General features: G+C 43.8%; 2 protein-coding genes across 3 annotated transcripts in view; one reads left to right on the top strand and one right to left on the bottom strand.

Moving 5' to 3' along the window:
• pola1 (polymerase (DNA directed), alpha 1) overlaps positions 1-8,322 on the top strand; it is a 66,568-nt gene extending 58,246 nt beyond the window's left edge. For both annotated transcript variants that reach the window (XM_086306086.1, XM_086306085.1), the window contains exon 37: positions 7,311-8,322. In XM_086306086.1, coding sequence (XP_086162212.1) covers positions 7,311-7,447 — 137 coding nt within the window. In that variant the 3' untranslated portion in view covers positions 7,448-8,322. The remainder of the gene's footprint in view (positions 1-7,310) is intronic.
• A 5,042-nt stretch (positions 8,323-13,364) lies between these two features.
• On the bottom strand, positions 13,365-19,387 carry arxa (aristaless related homeobox a). Its single transcript, XM_086306084.1, has 5 exons — positions 18,793-19,387; positions 17,912-18,476; positions 16,449-16,494; positions 14,447-14,778; positions 13,365-13,757 (listed from the first exon to the last, which is right to left on the bottom strand). The coding sequence occupies exons 1-5, from the start codon at positions 18,980-18,982 to the stop codon at positions 13,493-13,495; spliced, it is 1,398 nt and encodes a 465-aa protein (XP_086162210.1). The 5' UTR covers positions 18,983-19,387; the 3' UTR covers positions 13,365-13,492.
• Positions 19,388-19,437: the final 50 nt, after the last annotated feature.

Raw genomic sequence — 19,437 nt, 5'->3', positions numbered from 1 at the left:
AGCTTCCTTAAGAAAAATGGGGGGTGGAGAGATCCAGTAAAGACCTGAGAGATCAGGTTGACCCAGTTGATCCTCCTGCAGTTTCCTGAAGCCTTATCAGAAATGGTCTCAGTGGAAGGGTGGCTGTCAAGATGCCATTTTTAAAGGCTGAGGCATCTCTAATTACACAACAACTCAACTGAACAACTGGACTGAAAATCAGTGGTAGCAGGCTTTATGGAGTGATGAGTCCAAGTTAGAATTTTTTTAGTTAAAATCAGGGTGTATGGAGGCAATCAGGAGAGGGATGCAACATAAGGTGTCCACAGCCATCTGTGCGAAGGTTTGGGCTTTCATTTCAGCTAATGCTTTTGGCGACCTTGTCAAAAATGATGGAAATATTAATACAAAAAAAAGTATTGTCAGATTAGCAAAATCTTCATTTTTCAGCATGACTGTGATCCCAAACACACTGCCAAAGCAGTAAAGGATACCTGGATAGAAAAATAAAACACCACTAGCCCTTTTCCACTAAAATCTGCTTGGAATTAATCGGCTGACTCTGTTTTTAGGGTTTTCATTTAGGTGGTAGTACCTGGTACTAGGTACTTTTTTTTTTTTTTTTTTTTTTTTTTTAGTACCTACTCAAGACTTTTGCACAGCACTGCAAATTACTAATATACAACACACGCAACTCATTTCCTCAAAGTCAGCAAAATATAGACATGCGCACGCTCACGCTGCTATAAAATATAGGTTTACGGTGTTATCCCTCAGTCCTGGGGCAGTAATAACCCATATTACTGCATTACACACCCAGGGGCCAGCACTGCTCAGATTACAGGGAGCAGACATATGATCCTATACTCTATACTGTGTCACTGTATACCAGCACTGATTTATGAGCATTGTTTTTCCACAAACACCATCTAGGCTTTATTAATATAATTTTTTCTGGGTGGTGAGCGGAGACAGAGTGCTGCTACTAAAAAGAGCTGGTCTGGCTCTGTTTGGGCTCAAGTTTTTGTTTTCGACTCTTGAAGGAAATCAAGATTTTAGAATGAAACGTTACTCAAACCGAGTCATCTTTTGGCAGCTGGGCCCATTAAGGATCAAAGTGCTGCCGATTTGCTAGGCAGTCACCTTAAAACACCTGTGGGAGCTTGTTGTGAAGCGTCATCTAATTAAATGCATAGAATCACCAGTCGAATCTGTTTTGTTTGTTTTTTAAATATTTTTTTATGCTGTTTTTTTCTTCCAATGTTTTTGAAGTTGCAGAAGTCGCAGGTTTAAGTTCAGGATTCCTCTTGTTATGTCTGAGAAATCAAAAACCATCTATTTTTATACTATTTAGGTATTATCGCCTTATCAATGTCTATCATCCAGCACTGTAACTCTACCAGCCTTACTGTAGCACTGCCTGACTTCTTCTTTCAGCTTCTCCTCCCGTCCTCTGCTTCTACCTCTGTCTTGCCAGCCACCTGCATCTCCTCTCTCGCCACATCTCTTTGGCCTCTCTCTTTTCCTCTTGCCTGGCAGCTCCATCTCGCATGTTCTTCTCCCAGTACACACGCTCTGCACATCCAAACCAATTCAGTCTGGCATGTCTCACTTTGTCCCTGAGCTGTCCATCTGATACACACATTTCTAATCGTGTCCATCTCCGTCACAGCCAACACAAAACTCAGCATCTTTAACTCACCTGCCTCCAGCTCCGCCTCCCGTCTCCAACCGATATAACGTACATCATCTCTCTACCATCGTGTAAAATATTCCTTTCACACTTTCGGTGGTAAATCACTCCCGACATGCTTCTCCATCCACTCCACCCTGCCTGCACTCAGCTTGCAAAGCATGAAATGTTTCTTTATTGCTATAAACATATATTCATGTCATTTTGCTATTCTGCACACCTGCTGATAAAAATACTTACCAGCCTACGAAATGTGCATTCGTCTGTAGGGCTGCTCAATTAATCGAATTTTAATCACAATTACGATCTGGGCTTTCAACGATCATTAAAAATGACTGAGCCTATTATTAGCCCCTCCCTCATTTATCCGCGACACCTTAAAGGCCGTCTGTGAAAATATTGTCGGCCATAAACCGGTCCGTGGCGCAAAAAAGGTTGGAGACCGCTGATTTAAGAGCAGAAGTTATTTGGAGAGGAGAGTGACTGCTGTTGGTTGAAAAGAGAGGTAAAAAAAAAAAAAAGCTTCAGTGGTGTTGCACACTATTTTATATTATATTTTAAAGTCATTATTCAATACATTGTTATTGTTAACCCTTTAAAGCCGGTCAGAGCAGCACGCTCCGTTTTGTGTAACTATTTTTAAATCCCTGTAGAACCTGAACCGTGTAAGCTAGCGCAATAAACCGGAGGAGTTGTACTTACATCTTATGCCATCAGCTTGTCCTCGGTCACGGTTTCCTTCCACATATAGCTTTGCAAAAACTGCATAAAAAGCTCTTGCAGGAACAAAAACATAATATTCCAGAAACACGCTTTGCCGATCCGATCAGCTGTTCGTAACACTTCCCACAGTGAAACAGACGTCAGCCGAACTATCGCATGTCCGCCATTTCCTGCCCGAAACCGGAAGTGACGTCATCTTCGCGGAAAATGTAGTTTTTTACTTGTAGGCCTTAAAAACCTCTACTGGTCATGTTTGACTTTTCTGAATAGTTTATTTTGATGCACCTGCTGTTTTCTTTGCAAATTTGCATCATAGGATTGTTTTTTCGTTTTTCCTGCAGTATATAAAAATTGGTGTATCTCCAAAATAAAACTATGAAGACACTCAAAATAAATTTCCTGTTGTTGTAAACTATTTTTTGCAACTTTTTTGTATTTAAAGTTTTGAGGGATAAACCTCTTAAATTTCTCCAAGTAGAAGTATATGTAAAAAAAAAAAAAAAAACGATTTTCAATTTTTTTGTAGTTTATTGCACTTTTTTGCAATTAATGTAGTTACTATGGACTTAATGCATACATATTATTAAAATATGGGCTATAGCAGTTGTATAGCAACTTGAAATGCTCCCACAAATGGCACTACAACATGTAAAAACATAATATAAGCTCTGGTGGACTTGGTTCTATGGTAGGTCTTAAAAGGTTAAATAAATATCGTCAAATAATCGAGATCTCAATTTCAGTGAAAATAATCGTGATTATCATTTTTGCCATAATCGAGCAGCCCTATTCGTCTGTAGCTGATGAAACTCTGTATACTCTGTTGTTTAGAACAAGGTTGCTTTGGGGGGTTTTATGTTTGGTTCTCAACTTCACAGAATTCCAGGTTTCGTTTAATTGCACTGCTAGTTGAACTTTAGCACGGGCGAATAGTGACTGAACAGAGGATACAGGAAAATACACCAAGAAGCCCGTGATACTGATTAACACTGGAAACCAGTAGCTGCAGTACTAGAGGTAGTATTTCTACTACTGCTACTCTCAGCAGGCTGCTCTCAGTCTTTCATGCTCCGTACTGTCAGCACTCCTGATAGCTGTGTTTATATGTTAGAGAGATTGACTAACAAGATGTTGGTTTTGGTCTTTTGAAGGGAACTTATTGAAAAAGCGCGATAAGACGCCAGCGGCTTCATCCTTTTGTGTTTGCATTTCCCGTTGTTTACTAAAAGTACACATGCATCGTGATATGCTGCCCGTTGTGTCACATACTTTTGATTGTATCTGGGTATTTATGCATTGTCCAACCATTGTAAACGCTGAATGTTTACCATTATGCTGAACATATATAATAAAGCCCATTAAAAGAAAATAGCTTTATATAAGAGCTCTGATTCAAAGCAGAATGTAATTTGATCAGCTCGCGTGTGTGCGTGTGCTTTTGTGTGTGTTGTGTGTTATGTGTTTGTCCTCTGCGGTGCTTCAGTATGTTTGTGAGTGTGCGCACATTTGCAAGCGTGCTCCTGTCTTATCTACATGTACATTGCATTTTTGTGCCTGATTGCTGCGACTGAGTAAAACATGGAGGTAATTTCATCCGCTGCAGGAGATCTCTAATAGATTGGGCACACACACGCGCCCGCTCACACTCACACACACTCACGCGCCGAGTCACACACCGCTATGATAAAAAAAAAACCATGCTGTCCATTCCTTAGCTGGGAACATCCCGTATCAATGACTTTCAAATCATTTCATGTCACTTTTCTTCTCTGTCTCCCCCCCGCTCTCCCTTTTTATCTCCCTCCCCCCTTGTTTCCTCTGTCTGTTGCTTTTCTCTTCCTTCCATCCGCCCCCCACCCCACCCTCCGTAGGTCTCAATCTTGAGTGTGGGCAGTATGATTGCGTGTGTGAGCAATAATGTAATTTTGCCGCATTGATAAAATATAAATTGTCCTTGAGCTGCGCTTTTCTAATGATCCATTTACCGGCAGCTTCCCTGCCACCTCTCAGTGCTCTGCATTTGGTCCTCTTCTACCCTCCCACTCGTCGTCTTTTTTTCTCTCTTTTCCCTCACTCTTGTCTTCTTTCTCCTCCTTTCCCTCTCTTTCCTCTCCATTTTCTTCCCTCACTCTCCTCATCTTCCCCGCCTCCCCTCCCTTTCTCCGGCGATACAAAGCGGGGTGGCAAAATCCGCGGGTGCGATTGTCAAATCAATTATTCATTCTGTGCAATTACACTCACACAAAGAAGTTTCCCTGTGCTCCGAGTGGTGATTAAATTAACTGCTATTCCAGCTGCCCGTCGCCACCAGCCTAATAGAATATTCATGGAGGCGGCCGACGGAATGGCCGATCTCCATTAACTTCATCATGCTCACTTAATTACAGGCTTGTTATTGTATTTACACCTAGTTAGAGCGTGCAGAGCCCTGATCTACTCGTGCCCAGCACCGCCAGCGTGTGCGCGAGTGTGTGACAACACCTAGTTAGAGCAGAGATAACCCCTGATACACTCGATGTGCTCGTGCGCGCATGAGAGACCATGTGCACGCGTGTGTGTGTGGGTGTCATGGAGACAAAGATGGTGTCCTGGTTGACAAATTTCCATTCAGGTTCATCAATTTGACAAACTTTTCAGGATGCGTGTGCGTTCTGTTCTCATATCTTTGTTCCTCTTTTCATTCTTTCTTTTGCTATTTTTGCCCCTTTTTTCCCTTCACATCTAGGCCTTCCAATATCACCATCTCCCCTCCCCTCGCTTCTCCTCACACCTCCACCTCACGCTCACTCTTTAGGGGGAATCTATTTATTTGAACCGCACTCCCCACTGTGCCCCGACTTGCAGCAAGGTGTCTCCTTCTTTCTTTTCCTCTCCGTGACTTTTAAATCATTCTTTTATCCGTTCGCCACGCAGTGATTGAGGTGGAAAGGAGTGAGGAGGGGGGGGGAATTATTTTCTCCTACCTTTCAGAAATGATGACATGATTGCTTTCGCTTGATCATGCATCATCACCCCCCCTTCTATTCCCCAGATAAATAGACTAGTCTGCCTCTGCCTGCCTCTCTTCTCCCTCCATCCCTGTCCATCCTTAGCTAACGTGAGGATTATCTGGTAATAGTGGCTGCTGGTGTTAAAGTCAACCACACCATCTTCTATATGTGTGCGTGGTGTGTGTGCACATGCATGTGTGATTGCTGTTTCTGTCACATAGATGTCTTTAGTGACTGAGTTATTGTGCTTTTTAAGTGTTTAACTACCTTCGTTGTCATGTATTTTGTGTGTGCGCGCGCCTCACTGTTGATCTCTGTGTATTTAACCTTTGTTCCCTTGGGCAGTCGGTGGGCTGGTATTTATCCAGCAGCCACTAATGCAGCAGGCAGGAAGGACGAGACAGGAGATAGGGCTGTGGAGATGGCGAGGACATGACAGTCGGCCATATGGAGGACTTTGTGTGTGATTTAGATAAACACAGACACACTTTGTTTAATTAATCACATCGATGTCCGTTTAATCATTTAGTCATTTAAAAAGATGAAGCCTTTAGTATTTAATGGAATTATACCACCTAAACCAGCAATGTGAACTCATCACTTTGGGCTGAGGGTAGCAGTGACATAAGCAGTTTTCACACATGCACTGCAGCCCTTCATTCTTAAAGACATCACCCACCAGACGTGATTGCAAGAGCGTAAATGTCCGATGTAGTCCACTTGGACGTTAGCCGGCTCCCACCCTGCTTTGGCACCAAGTCTTTGTTGTTGTCTGGTGCATTCACTGCTAGCAAGTGAATCTCATGTTTGTATTTCCAGTCCTGAGAATGAGTTTGGCTGCACATGTAGCACCCGGACCCCTGCTGGGTGCTATAATTGGGGGAAAATATCCGTGCCCGATCTTCTGAAATCGTCCAAAGTTAAACATCTGAAGACGGCCACAGTCCCAGCTGCTGCCAGCTTGTTTTTTTTTCTTTTTAATCAGTTAATATGCAAATTATTTACTCAATTTATCATTTGTTTTATAAAGTGTCAGGAAATAATAGTTTAAAAAAAATGCCCCATGCAATTTTCCACAGCCTCACTGCTCATTGACTTTAATTTGCTGCTGACACCCTCTGATTGTTGTTGTTTACAAATAAGTGGTGCTGGTGCCTAAATGATTTTTATTCGAAGCTCCGAGGACCAAGTTGCAAGTAAAGTGAATAAAAGTGATGACTGCGGCTTGTGAGGGGTTTTTTTTCTTTCTCCCCTATAATTGAAAATGAAAAGATTAAAAACACAGTGCCCATTTTCCTGCTTCTTCACCTGTATCAGCTCGCTGTTATACCTGATGTCGCATGCTGCACTCATTGGTTTGACGCTGTGTTATTACTTGGTAGATGATACTTCATCTACACTTGACGCTTGGTATAATACTGTAAAGATTTGGTTGTAGTGGCCGCCCTGCCCGCTCAGTCTTCTCTCTGGCCTTATTGCGGCCCACCTGGAGAGATAACGGGGGCAAAATATTCACTTGATGCTCTCATTGGGGTTTTCTATCGATCTTGTGTGTGTGTGTGTGTGTGTGTGTGTGTGTGTGTGTGTGTGTGTGTGTGTGTGTGTGTGTGTGTGCGCGCGCCATCGACCCATCAGTCCAATTCTGTGTGGTCTCCCTCCTAGCCCTCAAACTTGATAGCATTACTTGCAGATAGCATTGGATCTGTTAGCTCTCTCCACTTAAGGTTAAAACACTCTTTAAGTTTTTATGAGTAGAAACAAAGTCATTGTGCTCTCTGTTACTCTACAGTAGGACTCTGCACAGCTTAATCCCACGGATGGAGGGCAGCTGAAGTCATCCAAGAGTGAATAGTTAGGTTGAAATGCATGCATGATCCTTCTACAGAGCTCTAACAATATCAAATCTTCTTTCTGTCCTCCTTCAGAACCTTTTAACAAGATGAATGAAGAAAAAGACGTCTATCGGAAGCTAAAGGATGTACCAGACAAAGCCTTGGCATCCAGCGGGTACTCGGAGATTAACCTGGCCAAACTCTTCCAGGCTTTCTCCTCCCTCAAGTAAAACAACATAAACCTCCATGAAGACGTCACCACCAAGAGGCTCCAGTTTCTGACTCAAAAAGCTGGACATATGCTCACACAACCACATCTGTTTTCTTTGTTTGCAGTTTCCACATATAGACCTCAGCCTCCTAACCCTTATGTCATCTACCCTGTAGCTAATGGTCTTGTAATATAGCTTAAAACCCAATCACAGCTTCCCCATCCGCACACACACTCTCTCATTATTTGACCCCGTCACCCTGGCTCTGTATGGTAAAGGGGAGCAGCAATCATACCTAAATGACAGCCTATTGTGCGTGCAGAGGCTAGCTGTGCCCAGATGTGTGTGTGTGTAAGTGTGAGAGTGTAAAAATGACTTATCCTCAGAGCAGCCAGTATAGTCCAAAAGCAGCTAATTACCCAATGATAGTGACCCCAGCCTCTAAGACCACTGGATGCCTGCAGCGATCGGACACTTGTTCTGATTACTACCATTCATCCTGTGTGTGTGTCTGTGTGCGTGTGTGAGTCAGATCAGTGGATGAAAGAAAAGAGTAAAGGAGGATGCAGGGAGAGACGGGGTGAGGCAGGCCACACGCGCTGCTCCCTCGCTCTTTTGTCCCAGTATCGAACAGCTGATCTTCTCCTCCACTGCGTCTGTTTTAACTGATGTCATTTCATCTCTTTCACCTCCCCCCCCCCCCCCCCCCCCCTCTCTCTCTCTCTCTCCTCCTTCCTCCTCTGTGCAAATTGTTTTTAAAGCATTTAATGTTCTGTGTAACAGAGTTGTATCTCTCGGTAGGATTTTTGTCCTGTTTCTTTGTAATGATCAGAATATTTTGATATTGAACAATTTAATGTTTTTCATACTGAAACCTCAATAAAAGGCTAAATGGATAAGAAGTTAGTCCTGTGTTGTTTGGGGAGTGGGTGGGGGAGACGACAAACTGGGTGGGTGGAGATCCTGGTTTGCCACTGTGATGGCACTGTGATAAAAGTCAGATTTATTAAATTGGGGGAAAAAATGTTCACAACATTGGGACATCTGGGTAGCTAAATAGAGCGTCATTCAGCATAATTTGCTCACAGGACCACTGAAAGCAACAATGAATCAATCATACTACCCAGTAATCTGTGTCCAGAGCCTGATGTAGCTCGTCATTTTCCTCCGCATCTTCAGGATCATATAGATTAGAATCTGCTGCAGAAGGTTATATGTAGTGTTAATAATATAGCTCCTGCATCAAACTGTTGCTAATAAAGTCTATAATGAGTACTAAATGAAATAAATGTCCTAATATTATATACATTAATTTTTTAATCTTATTTTCACATAAAGACCAACACAGAAAAGTCATGTCAGGAGCTGAGAGAAGACTTAAAGCCTTCTATTAGGACATTTTATAAGCCTGTATATTGACATGTTAGTTTGTTCTAGGTAATCATTTGAGGGTAGAGTATTTTACCCAGTTAAATCCCAGTGCACGAAGCATTCCTGCTCACTGATTGCTCCCAGTGCAAGCACACCGTTAAAGGGATTAAACTATAACGTTTGCCCAAATGCATGTTAATCTATAGTAATGCCAGCCTGTGCATACTAAATGCTGGCTGTATTTACTCAGCTCTACTTAAAGTTCAACATGTAACCCGCTGCTTGAGTGTTTCTCGCGTTTTTCCTCCCAAGAATTCTCCTTTGTGTTAATACAGTCGAGGGATTTTTTTTACTCCATCCTGCCGTGTGCATTTCCATAAACACTGTACGCCTCACAAATCACTTCAAACCACTGTGACTTGTGAAGGCAACCTTAAGTGGGCCGAACACTTAAACCGTGATTCACTATGCAATGGATAGAACATGCTGAGTGTGTGTGAGAGAAAGCGTCTGCATGCATTTACAGACATAACTTTACATATTTATTAAAGCATATTAGTTCCACTACTTCTCCCTCACTAACTTATTTTTTTCCTTCTTTACTTTCCCCACCATTTAATCACCCTCAGCTCACAGTAGCTGTGCTCAGGCCTCCTGTTCCCTCTATCAGACTGCGGGGTTTTTTGAGTATGGGCCCTCGTTTTGTCCTCCCGCTTTGCAGTAAACCAGTCAAATGAAGTCCCCTGCATTAATTTGACCCTGCTAAGCTAATAAGGTCGAACAAGTCTCTTTGTATTGTCGTGTTAAGCTTTATTGCTTGTCGTTTTGACCAGCGATGGACAAGGTAGGCTTTGATGAGGGAATTAGTCCCCTATTCTGTCGCTGTTATTCATAGCGCGGTGGAACATACAAGCACCAGAGAGGGTGTCAAAAGGAGAGCTGGTCCTATTGCAAAGTGTCTCCCTTGTTGGAGCTGAAAGGGCGGTTATGAGACGATAAACCGCTTAATACACTGAGCTAATTGGATGAGAGCAAGAGAGACGGGGGAATTAAGGGGCGATCCGAGAGGGGAGCGGAGAGCCATGGCCCTGCTATTCAGGTCTTTCATCGGGCCTGGTTCTCCGCCTGGGGGGAAAGGAGGGGGAGCCGTTCATCAAAGCGCCTTTTAGAGCTCCTCTCCCGGGGACTGAGTGAGGACTGATCCGGCTGAGGCTGTGGAGTGATTGGACCTATTCTCTCTGGCAGGGACGTGGTGGGGGAGACGAGGCCCGGGAGAATCCAAAATCACGGACCAAATCAAGTCCAGCAGCTCGGGGAAGGAGAAGGAGAATGATGAAAATGGGCAGACAAGTCAGTGGGGGGAGATTTTCTGGACGTTTGGATTTACCTGCGAGAGGCGGGCAGTAGCATTAAGACCCGCTGCACTGACGCAATCCAGCAAATAATGCAGATTTGGCGTCTTTTTTTTCCCTTTCTTTTTTTTTCTTGCAGCCAGTTTGCAAGAAAACAGCTCGCGATTGGACAGCCGGCCCCATTTTTATATCAACATTCATTATCATGGTCATTCATGCAATAAGGAGCCTCCTGGCCTAATCCCAAGTGCAGGCGCTGTCTTGAATGGAAGGGCACACATCCAACAAGTGTGACTTTATAAATCCAGAGCCATTGGCCTTCGACAGCATTTCAATTTTCTCGCCTTTTTGCGCTGCAAAGAAAGTTTAAGCCTCGCTCCCAGCGGGTCACCCGCCTCCTGGCATTCCCCAGATATTAGGGACAAATTGGTTTGCCATTCATTAGTTATATTCACAATAAGATTAAAACTTCCCGGACAATCTCATCAAAACCCTATACAGGAAAAAAACACACACGCTCCACCGAGCTTGAGCAAAAGAATGGGGGAAATTTTAAAAAACATGGAGCTCTCACACATCGTGGATGGTGGTTTGGGCACATAGGAGAAAATTGGTTTTTATCTCTTTTTTTTTCGGCATTATGCTCCAAGGGGCGGCTGGATGACTTTGTCAGAAGCTGCATTGGGATAAATTCAGATACATCTTTCCATCAGTCTACTGCCGGATCTAATTCCTGCATGTTTGGAGTAAAATGGCTGATTAACAGGTATAAGATCATAAAGCAAAGAGCACTGAAGGGACAAGAACAGGTTTTCTTCTTCTTCCATAGATGCACACAATAAAAACATGGGCTACATTAATCCGCAGTCGGGCACCGAGGAGAGTAACCATTGATTGCTGTAATAGTCCTGCATCAGTATAGCGAGATCCAATGGAGAGAGAGAGAGAGGAGGGGAAGAGGGGGGGATTGAGGGGAATTAACTCTACGAGGTTGTGTGTGTGAAAGCAGTTTGATGAAGTGGTTTGTTACTTCATTAATGACAAAGGGGACTCGCTTCCATCGAGACGGCATTACAGATGTTAAGACCAATTTAGCGCCTTTAAAGGGTTTTAAAGGAAGTTTTGTGACGGGCCCCCCAAGATAAAGTGGGCGATCTAATTGAAAACCCCTCTCCTTTGTCGCGCGTTTCACATGTTGGGGATTAAGCTCATGAATATATGGTCAGTATTTTGTCAACTCCACTGAAGAGGATAGACGCACGCAGCGCACCGGATTAAACACCTCGTGGATTTTGGCTTTCTGCAGGTGGAGCTGCATCTCGATAGATTCCTCTTCTTTGTTTCAGCTGGCCTGCAGGCATGAGTGAACACCAGGCAACCTGTGAGTGAAGCTGGCTGGATATTTATTTTACATTCCAGCATTGCTCTCTAATGGCACCGGTGGCATACATTTAAAATAAATAAATAAATAAATATTCAATTTAAGACAGAAAGCGTATTTTTTTTCCATAACACTTTTTATTAATAGTTCTATAATATTCTATTTCGCATTATTTAATTTTCCTGGTTTTAGGCCTATGTGAGTCCTAAAGGAATCTGAAATAATAAACGATAACAAATTTTACCAATGTAATTTATTCAAATTAGTTATATTAAACCAGGAAACGTACAATCACTTAATAATTATAAGAAAAACAAAAACAAAAAGCGTCCTTCACTCATTTCCTTAAGGGGGGTAGGGAGGGTGACATAAATAATTATCTAAAAACCTAATAATTGATAAACACGGGTGGAATTCTACACAGGGCGACATTCATTACACACTACACCGAGTGCAAAGGATCAAAACACGGTCTCTTGAAATATACACGACCTTGTTTTGATTTTTTTTTATTTTTACTTCCCCCCCCCCCCTTTTTTTATTTTTTAAACGCAGTATGTACAGTTTTCTCTCACACAGTCAGGTCATTAAAGAAACACCAGATCTCTACGCTGCTCGCGTGCCCTGCAGTCACACTCAGCGGAAATGCCACCGCTGCGATAATCAGACAGGGAGGAGAAAAATTGCAGTAAATTTACAGAAATCTCGTGCTGACGTGGACTCAAACCACCTTAAACCACACTGAACTGATACAGGGATTTAAAAATATAGGCCTATATATATTTATATATATACGTATATATGACGGCTGAGTGTGACGGTCGGGTAGGCGAGCAGTGGAGAGGAGTCAGGCTTGTAGAAGAGAAGGCTATGGAAGGTCTATGGACAGTTTTCCTTTGGTTCAGGGTGGACCTCCTCCAACACGCCTTTGTCATAGATGCAGACCTGCTCAGCCCACATCAGTGCATACAGATTAAGCAGTGTTAATGTCGAGCACTCGCCGTTGTCCACATTTGAAGTAGCACAAGATTTCTTTCTAGAAGTCTGGGTTCCCCTGCGGTTCTTCAGCTCTCACAGCGCGCGCGTGCGTGCGTGTGTGTGTGTGCGTGTGCGTGTGTAAGATGACAGACTTAAGTAAAAACAGCCTGAAGATGGTCGGTTAAAAAAAAGAAAAAGGTGTTTTTAAAATAATTGAATGCAGAGAAAGAATTAGAAAAATGCACAGAAACTGGATTAAAAACGGCCTTTTGGTGTCACCCACATTTATTAAAAACAATTAGGTTAAAATGGATTACAATAAGTGGACACAGTTTTAATCTAGTTAAATTGTATTTAATATTTAAATAACGTAAAGGCCTTTGGAATGTCGCAAAAGTGAAGTAGAAATACTCAAAATATTTGTACTTAAGTACATTATTTTAGTAAATATACTTCCACCTTCCTCCAATGGTGATTTATTTATTTTATTTATTAATTTAATTGTATTTTTTTTATCTATTTGGTAGTTAGACTGTGTAAGTCACGTTCATGTATACTATAAAAGAATCAAGAAATATTTAAAAGTCTTCTGTTAGACTGTGTCTTAAAATAACCAAATGTGGAAACATTTTAAAAAGTTAAATATGTAATTTAGTGGACTGTCTGTCAGGGAAGTGTGTGTATGGAGTGTAAAGCAATGTAATAATAACTGCAATTACCACGCACACACACACACACACACACACACACACCTTTATAAAACCAGTGCTCCTTTAAATTTGGTCGTGCTATTTTTCGGGGTGGGGAAACATGAGGTAACAGGGATGGCTAAACATGGAGGGGGGGGGGGGGGGGGGGGGCAAACAGGACTTCAGCTTCCAGAGGTACAAATGGGGTATTTGGAGAAGTTTTGGGTGGGTGGGGTGTCGTGGGATGGGACATAAGCCCAGGACGGGGAGGTCTAGAGCTGGTGTTGAGTGTTCAGCACACCTCCTTCCCTGTGGCTCCGGTGGGCAGGATGTTTAGCTGGGTGAGCTGAGCTGAGTGTTCCTTGGCCTTGAGGCGCAGCGCGGCGATACTCGAGGCTCTGCGGTCCGCTGCGGCTGAAGTAGTAGTGGAGGAAGATGAGGAAGGGTCAGGGAGGACGGGCCCCGTGTGGGAGGGGTTCTCTACAGGAGGTGCGGGCTGACGGAGGAGAGCTGCAGCGGTGGAAGCACTGGTCAGAGGACCCATACTGGAGAAGAGCCTGAAAGAAGAACAAAATGCAGAAATCTATATATATTATTTGAAATTAAAACCATATTCAAGTTTAATTTATGCATTTCACTCTCTTTGCTTCCTACATCAGAGTGCAGGATGACCCAAAATCCTGTCAGTGTGATGGCGTACGAAGAGGAACAGTATTGCCTGCTCATTAGAATTCTCAAACCTCCTCCTTGGAAAGATTTATGTCATGTATTCCATGCTGACTTCTTTTATATTAAAGCTAAATAGAAAGCATAATGGTGTATAATGGAGAAGGTAACTGTGGCATATGGAGAGTATCGTGTCACCCCTCCTCACAGCTTGTCTTGCACAATCACACGTTCTGTTAATTTATTAAGGTGTTTGACAGAGTGATTACATGCCACTGTGAATGGTTAACAGTATAACATATTTGTAATCAGACACTGAGATAAACAGTGAGGGAGTGTGACTGAGGATTAGTGTAAACATCACTCATTAGAGTTGCTGGCAGTTTATTTTAAGCTCTAATGCTGCTCTGCATTTTCTGTCTGTGTCTGCCTCTAAAATTGTTGTCATTTACTGTAAAACACAGGAATAAACATGAAGGTCAATTTTTTATTGGAGGAACAAAGTCCAACGGGAGATGCGTTGTCCAAAGAATTATCATTCATTAGATCCAAGGGAAGTCTGTCGATCGGTGCAGCTTACCTGCCAAAAGTGGGTCCAATAAAGGCAGGGTGGCGAAACATGGCAGCCGTGCCCAGGAAGGTGCCCAGGCCGAGTGGGGCAGCCAAGGGTGGGCCAGAGCCGTTGTGAGGTGGTGGAGCCAAGCCTGGGAAGGCTGCAGCTGCAGCTGCTGCAGCCGTCCATGCAGACTCCAGAGCTGGATGTGGGTGAGGAGGGAAGGGTCCTCCCTCTAGGTAGTGGCTGAGAGGATGGCCCGCTGCAAGAGGGCCTGGAAATGGCAGGCCTGACGGGTGGCCCTGCACCCCGGCCTTCTCGCGTTTCCTCCACTTGGCCCTTCGGTTTTGAAACCACACCTGAGGGCAGAAAAAGATGAGAAACACATTAGTATTAGGAGCAAGATGGCAGATACAACACAAAAAGATATTACTTTTACACTAATAAGTGATAAAGGAGAAAAGAAAGAGCAAATTTCCTACATAGAGGCAAAAGAGGCGTCTGCTCAAAGCTAGTTGTAACCCAGGTTAAAATTAGATCTATAACTCTCTATCCTGCTTACTTCACAGCAATGTCGCACTCTAATTAACATAATCTCTATTGAATGTTGTGTCAGTGTAGTCTAATAGTTGTCTAGTTCAGGTGGTGGCCAACAGGCGGAAAGTCACCGGTAATTACATGCAAGGTAAACCCCGCCGCTCACGGTCCCTTAAATCTACTTTCTGTCTAATTAAACCCTCCTCCCTGTAGACGGGCTTCGGGTGGGGAGAGATAATTAAGAGCGGTGTTAACAAAAGATCCAGAAAATTACCGCTGAACTGGCTCCAATAACAATTAATGCGCTTTAAATTAAATTCTTAAGAGACGTCGAACGAGTGACTTCCATCCAAGAGACTATTTAACTTTCCCACGCATCCACTGTTGCCCAGTTTGCACTGCAGAAGCACGGGACTCTCACAATGAGCAAAATGTCAACATGTGGAAAGTGACTGAACAGAGCAGGGGCTTGAGCGACAGGCACTGTGCGCGTGCACACACACACACACACACACACACACACACACAATTCCCAGAGGGCTGTTTAGCATTACACAGCCCCTCGGGAATTTATGAGTTTTTATCACCTCCTGATGGCGCCCGTTAAGTGATTTGTTCACCTACGGCCCCTAAAGAGACATCTGTTGTTTTACCTTCGGCCATAACATCTCGGAGCTTCCACCGTGTTTGAACTGTCTCTCTGGTTATGAGCCCGGGCTTTCGACATGCAAGCCACGCTTTCAGTGCAAAGCGAAGGAGAGAGGGAGGGAGAGAGGAGGGGGGCATGGACGGATGGATGGATGGAGAGAGAGTGGGATTGGGGGGTTGTTGGTGGTGGAGGGGTGAGGGGGAGCAAACACCTTTAATGGTCTCTCATTCGCTCCCAAGTGCAGAGCATCGGATCAATGCAGGTCTATTGCAATCACATAATGGGAAATCAAATAGCATTATCCCTCCCCTCTTTCTCTCCCTCCCCTCCCTCCACCTCCTCTCTCTTTCATTCTTTTTTTTTGCACACGCACACACACACACACACACACACACACCTCGGCCTCGCCCCCTATCTGTGCCCTCTGATGGGAATTCAAACACCATCTCATCCCGGGAATACAGACAGTGTTTGCTCCTGCACTAAGTATGCTTTTTATGAATCGCCGGCCTCGGCTTAATAGCCACTAAAACGTCCCCCGTTTGCGTGTAATAACATTCAATAACAGGAAGGACCTTCCCCGCGCAGCGACTGGGGCCATTTAACACATTTTACTGTAATAAATTATTGCCTCAAATTGGCCCGTAATCGTTGATCCTCAATCAGTGACGCATATCACCGGTTATTATCCAGCGCTGCATATCGGAGACATTTTATAGAGGACAGATAAAACATTAGAGGATGCTGCTTTTCCTTTTCTCCCCTCCACCCCCTCCCTTATATTTGATTTAGTCAAGTCAAGCTTCTCTTTTTTTCAGATAAAAGAAACACGGAGCCACTTACTTGAACGCGGGCTTCGGTGAGATCCAGGCGCATTGCGAGCTCTTCTCTAAAAAAAATGAAATAAAAAGAATAACAAAGACAGAAAGAGGAAGGGAGAAAAAGCAGAGAGACAGTAAGAAAAGATTCAAGGTTACAGGCCACCATTTGGAAGCAACGCAGAATTGCTGTTTTGTCCCCTCCTGTTGTTCACTGTCAACAATAGACGACCAAAAATAGGCTGGATTTTTCCCCCTCTCTTCCCCGACATGAACTGCAGAAAGACGCCATAGCCATATTCTATTTTCCCTGTCACGGATGGAAAGAAATAGGCCTAGTGATTGTTAGATTTTCCTTAGCCAAGGCCTGTCACCGTAACAACATAATGGTTGAAATAATGACATCTAAACTAGCCTGCCACAAAGCAATTGACGCTCCCTTCAGCTATACACAAGATGAGCTCGCGGTTCAAATTAGACCCACGAGTCGCCTTAAAGTAGATCGACTGAAAAATAAAATAAAAAATATATATGAATAATCCCCAATAGGAAAATTGGAAAAATTAATTTTGCGTGATGTTTCAGAAGAAAAGTCAGAAGTGTCAATTTAACAGAAAATGAATGAGATTGATTATTATTATTTGGTTATTTTATTTGGTTTTGGTTCAAACTACTAAAAAAAAAATAAAAATAAAAATCCTGGATAACATAATTTTAACAAAATGTATAAAATATCAGCTTGTAAAGCTCTGGATTTCTTTCAGTGTGTGTATGTGTAGGAACAACGCGTTTGTACACCTGCCCTTGGGCTTGAGGTTAGGCCCTGACTTTGAGCTCGCAGTATCATGTCCAGCAGGTAACCTGAGCTGCTCCACTTAATTATTCCTCCACGCAGGAACACCGCTGCCATATGTAGAAGCAGGCACTGGGTTTCTTTCCTTCTTTTTTTAATAAGGGGGGTCTCCCCGTTAGCACTTACAGGCCCATTGTGCTCAGTTATTTAAAGCACGGATTTAGTGTGGGGCATTTTATGAGCTGTGATCGGCGCAGTGTCCTGTTACACACGCGTGGAATTACTGGGACTGTTTCTGAAAAATTTTTATGGGCTAGGGGAAGTGTTTATTTAAAAATAAATGCAATTAATTATCGCCTTCAGTTATGGAAGTATGAAGGAACATATGGCTCGTTTAAGGTTTAAGCGAGTTCATTTAACTCTTAGCTATAATAATAATAATAATAATAATAATAATAATAATAATAATAATAATAATGTAGGGCAACGCAGTTATATATATGTTTTACATGGAAATTAAAATTCAATTTAATAGGCCTACAATCGTCCCTTTTAAATTCGTTAAGGAGTGATGCAGAATAACTGAAAATAAACTGTATTTAATCAAGTTAAAATTTTACAATAAAAAAACAACATTTTTTCCAAACACTTCCTGTTGTGTTTTGTTTTTTCTTTTCTTTTCTCTTTTCTCTCACCTGGTGAAGACATCGGGGTAGTGAGTCTTCTGGAAAGCTCTCTCCAGCTCCTCCAGCTGGTAACTGGTGAAGGTAGTCCTGTATCTTCTCTGCTTCCGTTTCAGCATCCCTTCCTCCGAGTCACTGCCCGCCGACAGACACACGCTGTCTTCCCCGTCCCTCACGTCCCCATCCCCGGCGTTCAAACTCTCCCTCTCCTCGTCCTTCGGGGATAGCGCCACCGCGTCCCCGCAGCCCTCTTCTTCCTTCCCTGCGTCCTCCTCGAACTTCAGCGGACCGAGCTCCACCAGTCCCATGCTGCCGTCCTCCGAGGCCTCTCCGGGGCTCTGGTCACCCTCTCCCCGGCTCAGCGACGCGTTCTCTCGGTAGGACTTGCTACGGCTGATGCTCACCTGTGGCGCCTGGCTGATTTTGAGGCTTTCGCTAGCTTGCTCCAGCAGGAGCCTTTCCCTCTCCAGCTTCTCTGCGTGCTCATGGAGATACTTCCCCCCAGGTCCGTACAGCCGGCGGAGCTTTGGAGGCAGGTGCATGTCAGCGCTGAGAGAGATTGGCTCTTTAGTTGGCCCTGAGAGAGAAGCGTGAGAAGGATGTCAAAAATAATGAACAGGCACTTCAATTTTCTTCAAAGCTAAAATAAAATGTAATATTTTCACCGGCCTTTAAAATGACCTGCTTAGTCGTGGAAACACTTTAATTAATCAAAGAGATTCTTGGGGCTATAATGGGCTCACCTACAAGCTTCATTAGAGCAACTCCTGCAGAAGCGTTACTCACATACTTTAGGGCTAAATTAGTTTGCTTTGTTACCAATTCACCCCTCCTTACAAAACTGCCAACCGATGTAAACTATCATTCCAATTTTCCCTTTAAAATAAACTCACCGTCGGCGGTCCTGTCGAGCTCCACTCTGCCGGGCAGACCCGTCAAACTTTGAGCCCCTATCAGTCTGACCTTACAGGGACTCCTGCGGCCCAGAATGCTGTCTATGCAGTAAGAGGAGAGCAGTGTCGGGGATTTACTGCTCTTCCTCTCGCCCCGGTCGTGGATATCTTCCTCAAACTGACCGCTCATGTCGACGCTTCGGTTTGTCTTTCGGTAACGCCTGTCAGTCTCCCTCTCTCTACCTCTCTGCCCTTTCTCTCTCTCGGGGTCTTCTTCTTCTTCTTTTTTTCTTCGGCTCCTCTCAGGCCGGCTCGTCTGTTTACCGGGACCGCTCACTCCTCCCTCCTTCTCCTTCTCCTCTCTCCCCTCTGTCACTCCTGTGTCACACTCTCAGCTAATGACAGACAGCGGTTTGGCTGCCTCGCGTTGTGCTCCGGGTCTGCCAGGCGTTTCTCCGCTCCGCGCGCTCGCTCAGCATAGGCTACGTGTGGGCTGTTGCTGCGCTCTTGATTGGCTGGTGTGTGTATGTGGGGAGAGAGACAGCGCGCAGCTGCTTTATATATTTTACATTAAAGTTAATTTGAGGGAGAGGCGACAAAACCCGACATGGACTTCGCATTCCTCCGCGGAACGGACTCAAGCGG

This window comes from Aulonocara sp. 'chitande type north' Nkhata Bay, linkage group LG9 (assembly GCF_057382095.1).
Source record: "Aulonocara sp. 'chitande type north' Nkhata Bay isolate Kocher_YH1m ecotype deep benthic linkage group LG9, A_spYH_male_GT1.1, whole genome shotgun sequence".
NCBI lineage: Eukaryota > Metazoa > Chordata > Actinopteri > Cichliformes > Cichlidae > Aulonocara > Aulonocara sp. 'chitande type north' Nkhata Bay.
Note: the sequence above shows the minus strand (reverse complement) of the source record. Positions and strands in the feature narration are given on the sequence as shown.